The sequence below is a fragment of the Morus notabilis genome, unplaced genomic scaffold (genome assembly GCF_000414095.1).
Source record: "Morus notabilis unplaced genomic scaffold, ASM41409v2 Scaffold140, whole genome shotgun sequence".
Taxonomy (NCBI): Eukaryota; Viridiplantae; Streptophyta; class Magnoliopsida; order Rosales; family Moraceae; genus Morus; species Morus notabilis.
In genome coordinates this window covers 1-8,126 of record NW_010361275.1, presented here as the reverse complement: position 1 = coordinate 8,126, position 8,126 = coordinate 1, and the positions used below count along the sequence as shown (strand labels likewise).

Here is an 8,126-nt window from a genome sequence, read left to right as displayed (position 1 = left end):
TAGAGGAAATATACTTCGTCATTAGGTTAAGAACGAGCAAATCGATTTCTATAATCAACGGTGGAGAGGAAATATACTTTCATCGTCATGTTAAGAGAAAATCAATTATATATATATGATTAGTTTTTAATGGTTATACTTTATGGTGGTTACCATCAAAGTATATATATATATTTTTTCAAGTAGAGAGGAACTAATATTAGATACGTTTACCTTTCAATTAGGTTGATAGTCATTAAACAACTCGATGGTCCGGTATCAAACTCTTCAATCTAATTTATTAATAAAAATTGGCTATAACCTACGTAAAAAAAAATTAAAAAATTAAAAAATTAAAAAAGAATCAGAAACCCAACAAAAAAATAAGGTTAAATTGCGTATTGCATACTCCGCATTTATTCCCAATTTGTTATGCTATTGTCGTTTTTACGCTTACATTTTAAAGAAAGATATCAGTGTGAAAACACAAAACAGTGTCTCCTTCAATGAATCCAGCTAACGTCTCTCATTTTTCGAAAACAACATGAATTACAAAGAAAACAAAAAAACAAAAAAACAAAAACAAAAGGTAAACGTGAAAATATGTAAGTTATAGCAGCAAAGAATATATATATATATATATATGTGAACACACGAGAGCAAGAGATCGAGGTTTTTTCCTTCGATATAACTTCCACGACGACTGTCGTTTTCCAGCGACGAAAAGTTGTTCCAATTTCCGTCCTCTTTTGGCCTCACGTAATTCAGTTAAACGACTACACGTAATAGGCGCGTTTAAGGGTCAACGTCCTTTTTTTTTTTTTTTCTGTGACGTAAAGTCAATCTCGTTTTTCTTTGATCCACATGTGTTATTAAATTCATCACCATATCGCATTAATCCAAACCAACGTTGTCGTTCCACCGTTTCATCTATTTTAGAGGTTTTAACACCTTAGCCCTCGAACTTCTCGTGAATTAACACTTTCTTTTCCGTACTTTCTTAACATTTAAGCAAATAACGAGTCAAAGCCCAACTTAAAATTACGGTGCTTTTAATAAAAAAAATGTCACTACTCACAAATAAAATTATCAAAAGTAAGGACGTTGAATAAGAATTATGATTTAAAATTATTCTCGATTTACGTGTATTTTTTTAAAGAGAAAACACTATAATGAATCACGAACTATGATTCGAACCATGACACGAATCCTTATACCAAACACGAGACTACGAAATTCAACTTCTCAAGATAACTTAAAACTGTAAAAATAATGTTTGTGCAAAAATACTTTTTTGTAGATTTTTACCGCACGGTCTTGTTGAATTTTTTTTTTTTTTTGAAAAATAATTCTGAGAGTTCTCTAGCATTAATTCTAAATGGAACAATCATAATTTCAACATTTTTGCCTCTAAGACTTCTTATATTTTTTTAACATTTCTTTTTTTTTTGAAAAAAAAACATTATTTTTTATTATTAATGACTTAATCCTTCATTATTTTCCAAAATTGCAAATTTAAAATTTAGGGACTAAAAATAATTAAAAAAAAAACATATAATTAAAGACAAAATTGTCAAGCCACAAAAAATTCAGAGTCACCTATTGCTATAGTGTAAACCCCCGTCTATATATACCCCAATCCCTCCTCCGATATATCTACGAAACAGCTGGCTCTCATTTACTCATATTTCATTCCCAAAATCTCTCACACCCTCACCTCAGCTAGCTCTTTATCATTTTTATTCTTTTCAGTTTCATCCTTTACTCTTATCACAAAATTCTGCAAAATACACACAAGCAAAACATAATAATGCCGAGAAAGGGAATGAAAACGCTTTGCTTCCACGCCAAAACGCCGTCGCTTTTGGCCGGCCCGTCCTCCTCGCCGCAGCGGAGCAACGCCACTCCCGCCTCCACGCCGCCGCGGCGGAGCGTCACGGAGTCGATGGTCGAGCAGATAATCGAGTCGGCGGCGGTTTTAGTGATGAAGTGGGACCCGGAGTCCTCCACCTACGCCAAGGTCACCTCCCTCTTCTACGAGAGCAAGGCCGAGGCTCGCCAATTCATCATGTGCGTCGGCGACCTCCAAAAAGCCATGCATTTCATGGTCTCCGACGAGTTCTACGCCTCCTCCCAAAAGCTCGTTTTGGCGCAGAGCCTTATGCAGATCGCCATGAAGAGGCTTCAGAAGGAGTTTTACCAGATTTTGTCCATGAATCGCGCCTATTTAGACCCCGAATCGGTCTCGACTCGCTCGTCCCGGGCCTCCGCGAGGTCGAGCGTTTCGGAGTTCGAAGACGACGGCGGGACGACGACGGACGACGATATCCGAGTAGCCGGAGATTCGATCTCTGAAGTGGAACAGGTCTCCTCCACCGCCATGGAAGACCTGAGAGTCATTGCTGAGTGTATGATCTCGGCAGGCTATGCAATAGAATGCATAAACATTTACAAGATCATCAGAAAATCAATAATTGATGAGGGGATTTACAGAATGGGAGTGGAGAAACTAAGTCATTCTCAGATCAACAAGTACAATTCGGAAGTGCTCGAGTTTCGGGTCAACAACTGGTTGCAGGCGGTGAAGAAAGCGAAGAGGACCCTCTTCAATGGCGAGCGGATTCTCTGCGATCATGTCTTCTCGTCGTCGGACCCGATCAGAGAATCTTGCTTTTCTGATATCTCTCGAGAAGGTGCTCTCCTCCTCTTCGGATTCCCGGAGCTCATCGCGAAGAGCAAGCGGTCGCCGGAGAAGATTTTCCCGATTCTCGGCATGTACACCGCGATTTTCGAGAACTGGCCGGAGATCGAATCGATCTTCGGTTTCGAATCCACCGCCGCCGTTCGCTCCGCCGCCTTCAATTCCCTCGTCCGGATGGCCGAGTTCGTCAGAGAAGCTCTCTCCGACTTCGAATCGGCCATCCAGAAAGACAATCTTCATCATCTTCTTCGCCATCAAGACCGTCAAGATCTTAAGAAATCCCCGCCAGGCGGTGGACTCCACCGCCTGACGGTCCATGTCATGAATCACCTCTCTCTCCTCGCCGACTACAGCGAAATCCTCGTCGACATCTTCCGCGATTGGCCTCCTCCGGCGAAATACACCTCTTCTCTCCCTGAGACATTACTCTTCGACAACTCCAGCTCCGCCGACTCCTCCGACGAGTCTCATCCACCGCCGTCGCCGTTGCGGTCTCCGGCGTCGTCGGCGACGACGGTGGCGGCCATATCCCTCCGATTGGGCTTGCTTATCCTCGTCCTCCTCTGCAAACTCGACGGGAAATCCAAACACTACGACGACGTTTCGGTCTCCTACCTTTTCCTCGCCAACAACCTCAACCACGTCGTCTCAAAAGTCCGAACCTCCAATCTCCATTACCTTCTCGGCGACGAATGGGTCGCAAAGCACGAGGCGAAAGTGCGGCAGTTCACGGCGAGCTACGAGCGGCTGGCGTGGGGGAAAGTGTACGCCTCGCTGCCGGAGAATCCGACAACGGCGGCGATGTCGGCCGAGCAGGCGAAGATTGTGTTCAAGAACTTCAATTCGAGCTTCGAAGAAGCGTGCAAGAAGCAGAGGTCGAGCGTGGTGCCCGACGTCAAGCTTCGAGACGAGATTAAGACGAGGGTTTTCAGAAAACTCGTGACGGTGTATAGGGAATTCTATGACACACACAGGATCACTTTGGAGAATGAGAGGCAGGTCAGGTTGTTTGTCAAGTTCACCCCCGAAGATGTGGGGAATTACTTGTCGGACATGTTTTTCGGGACGTCGGAGTCGGAGAGTTGTTCTTCTTCTTGTTCTTCTTCGCCGTCGTCTTCTTCTCACCGCCGCCAATGGCGGGTTCTTTAAAGAGTGTTGTGGGGATATGGCGACTTTTTATTTTAATCGCCCGGGTTTTCCCGAGTTTTTGAATGTGTAAATGTATACGTATATATTTTTCTTTTTATTTTTTTTTATTTCAAGTATATGCCAGACGGTTGCAATAAAGCGGCAGTTATACAACGAATTTTTCGTTATAATTCCCGCGAATTTTGTAAGCAGAATACATAAAATCAACCTATGAATTATTATTTTCTTGAATGAAAAATTATATTTTTCCTTTAATTGAAACAAATATTACAAATTCCAAATTTGAAAAGCTAATGAAATAATATTTTTATGTGAGGATAACAAAACAGCTTATAGTGTGTGTGTGTGTGTGTGTGCATATATTTAATAAAGGTGATAGTGCTTTTAATAAAGTACTTACAATCTATGGTTTATTCCGAGCTAATTTATTTTTAGAAGAAATTCATGCCCAAGCTTAATTAAAGGACCTTGGCTAATTTCAAACGTTATGATAATGGGGTTCTTTTATCAGCATCCTGCAAGCTTCAACGTTGAAATCAAAAGCTTTAATTAACAAACAATTATTAAAGTAACTAAAAAATGGAAAATAATATATACATATATATATTCAATAATCATAATCCATCATATATAGAATTTAGGCATCGTTCATTTCATCGATTCGAATTTTCACTTCTAGGTTTCTACAGTTAAAACTTTCAGAAAATGTCACATCTAACTTTTTTTGTTACAGTTAAAAGCTCTCAGAAAATATCACATCTTAACTCGAATTGAAAACTCGAATCCGTGAAGCGAATGAGACCTTAATGATATGGTTTGATAAGAACCCGATCTCATTATTTGTCATATTTTTTTTTATCTACTCAATTTATTACACTCATCTGATCAATACTATACAGTTAAAATAATAATATCTATCGATAAATTAATATTGAAGTTTAATATTGAAGTAAACTATTAAAACTATATATATATATGGCTTTTTCTGTGGCCCCTCACCATTTTTATGGGGAAAATTTCTCCCGTAATAAAAGGTTAAAGGATTAACATAATTCTTTTGTATTAAGTTGTAACAGTTATTATTTTGGGAACCAGAAGTCATTTTTAAACATGTGGCAATTAAAACATTGTTATGTACTACTCCATTTTATCTACTCAATTTATTACACTCATCTGATCAATACTATACAGTTAAAATAATAATATCTATCGATAAATTAATATTGAAGTTTAATATTGAAGTAAACTATTAAAACTATATATATATATATATATATATATCTGGCTTTTTCTGTGGCCTCTCACCATTTTTATGGGGGAAATTTCTCTCATAATAAAAGGTTAAAGGATTAACATAATTCTCTTGTATTAAGTCGTAACAGTTATTATTTTGGAAACCAGAAGTCATTTTTAAACATGTGACAATTAAAACATTGTTATGCACTACTCCAAATAAATGTTAATGCATGACCGGATTTGCCCATCAAAAAAACAATATGACAGATATAATTTTTCACGACAATATTATTTAGGTTTAAAACAACAATAGATTACGATAAAATGACTGATATTAATAGTACAAATGACAGTCATTTTTTATTTACTTTTTAATATTTTTCATATAATTATTAATGACAGTTGTTTATTATTATATATTTAATAACAACTTCTAGTTTTTAAAATAGTAATTATTACGACTCAATATAAGAGAATTGTGCTAGGTATTCACCCGGTTATAATTGATACATAGACTCGTTATGATGCCACGTGAAGAACTTGTCCTCTATTTTTAAACTGGGAGATTAGACACAACTCTTATATTTATATATATATATATATTATGTTCTGTTTGTTTCGAAGATTCTAACATGATTTAATATTATAATTCTTAATTTACTACAATATTTTTTTCTTATAAAAAATTTAAATTTTAAAAGTTAAAATTATAAACTAAAATTCTAAACTTATAAATCAAAACATTAACTTTTGTGTTTAAAAGTTTAGAGTCCAGCAACCACCTTGGGCTAAAAGTCAAAACTCGTAACCACAAAATCCGTGAAAAGATGGAAAATAAAAAAGATACAACTTGATAGTGACTTTTTAAAGACGATGATGTCTTCTAGTTAGTTCCTCTGTTTTTGGGTGTCTTGTGTTTATAAATTTCTCACATGAGAAAAGTTCTTTTGTTTCTCCAATGATATGATGGCTAAGTCAAATAACAGCTGCTCCTCATATTGATTTATTAGAAAATTCGTTATATATATATATATAACGAATTTTCTAATAAATCACTTTTTATATATATACAATCTTTGATGTTTTCTATGTTCAAAGAATCAAATGTTTGAGATTCTCGATACCCCATAAGATGTAAATTTTTTCAAAGTTATGCCTTACATTTCCCTGTTTTTGAAACACATCTAAAGTATAAACTAACTTCTTAAGAATATCATCTGGTCGAGCTAAAATTTTTTGTAAAATTCTAGCCATCAGATCAAATCATTATTGTACCAACCCTAAAAATATTTATAAGAACTCCTGAACTTTTTAATATTTCTTACAACATATTAAGGGTCTGTTTAGTTCGCTGATTCAAATTTTTAATTTGACTTGAGATGTGACTTTATGTGAGAGCTTTTTACTGTAATAAAAAAGTTTGATGTGACTGTTTCTGAGAGCTTTTTGCTGTAACAAAACTCAAATTGTAAACTCAAATCGGTAAAATATACGGGGCCTAAGACTCCTCAAATGCCGGGTCCAACTCTCAAACAACATTTTAATAAGTGAACTTTGCTGTATTCTTAATTCAACATTAAACTTATATATATGAATAATTATGTGTTACAGACTGTCATATAAGGTTAAGCCCATTTAAAAGTGATCTATTAAGGTTTAAGTTATTTACGCTTTAATGTATCTAATAGGGTGACCTTTAATTTATGGAGACTTAAGGGTAATTTTTTAATTTTATTTTTATGATGGACTAAAATAAAAATATCAAAAGATAACATGGAAGCTATCTATATATAGTAGTAACATTCTATTCTTTCTTACATCATATCATTAGAGAGAACAGAGAGAAAGTTAAAGAATTATTTAAAAAAACGTGTTGATCTGGAAGACAAACCGTACAGCTCTAGAAAATAATTTATTGTCATGGATTTAAGTACATTTTCGCTTATTAATCTATTAATTCTTGGTGATCTAACATAAATGTTTCTTAGATTTTGAGAGATGATCAAAGGATATTTTCTAACAAACTTTTCAGCCCTTCGGTTGGAAACGCCATTTTCTTTCCCTCAAGAAACGAAATAAAATCTACTGCCATTTTCTTCCAGAACTTTCCCCACCAGTGAATTGTGTCTAATTTCAAACATTGATACTCGTTGCTTCTTTCACAACACAAACTTGTGTGGACAGAACAAATAAGATCTAAATATGTGACCAAAATGATAAATCTTTCATGATCTTATATGGTCCATGAAGCCCTTCATCAGGGCATTAAACAATTGAAAGGGAAAGATAATTCAACTCTAAGCACTAATAAAAGTAGGTGGTTTACTTGGTATACTACTAGGATAATGAAACAAGAATATAGTGTAGCCATGATATTTAGTCTCACCAATGAGAATACACTACTTGGGACCCAATTTAAATCTACGAATTATATGCCAAATCCCATTGACCTCATAAATTATCCCAAAATGAGTCTTCGATATGCTAAATTGTCCCAATTAGTCCTTTCGTTTGTCCAACTATTCACACTATTTTTTTCTTTAACTATCGTGCTCTAACATGTAAAGTTGCAAAATTAACTCCTACTAAACCTTTTTCTTTTTTGAGATTTTAGCAATCATATAAACAAAAGGATTAAATTAAGAACAATTTAATGAATCTGAGAATCATTGCAATAAAATTTAACTTATAGTCGATTATTCAATAATCACAAAAAAGCACAAACAATACGAGTTTAGGGGGGTTTTTTTTGGAGCCTTCTTATTATATCAGAGCAGGTACACGTGAATACATAAGAAATAAATTTACAACTGAAGATTCCAATATTTACTTAAAAAAAAAAACTAGTATGGATCGGCGGGCTACTTTGCGTCGCATTTCTGATCAGCTGGTCGCGGAACACATTGCCATCCGGTACAGTGTTTAAGGAGATGTTTGAGGGCATCCGCGGCCGGAGCAACAGTCCATGTAGGGTAGTATTCGCTAGGATGAAACACACCATGTCCACCGCTTTCAGCCATCAGGCCGTGTTGAGTTCCGCACACGAATAGGTCCCCTTCGG

General features: G+C 35.8%; 1 protein-coding gene across 1 annotated transcript; it reads left to right on the top strand.

Moving 5' to 3' along the window:
- Positions 1-1,652: 1,652 nt before the first annotated feature.
- Positions 1,653-3,829, top strand: LOC112091782 (exocyst complex component EXO70H1-like). The gene has a single exon (XM_024166236.1). The coding sequence runs from the start codon at positions 1,790-1,792 to the stop codon at positions 3,827-3,829; it is 2,040 nt and encodes a 679-aa protein (XP_024022004.1). The 5' UTR covers positions 1,653-1,789.
- The last annotated feature ends 4,297 nt before the right edge of the window (positions 3,830-8,126 follow it).

Bases quoted from the DNA above. Each gene is read 5' to 3' on its own strand.
- LOC112091782 (XM_024166236.1), top strand. From the start codon at position 1,790: ATGCCGAGAAAGGGAATGAAAACGCTTTGCTTCCACGCCAAAACGCCG.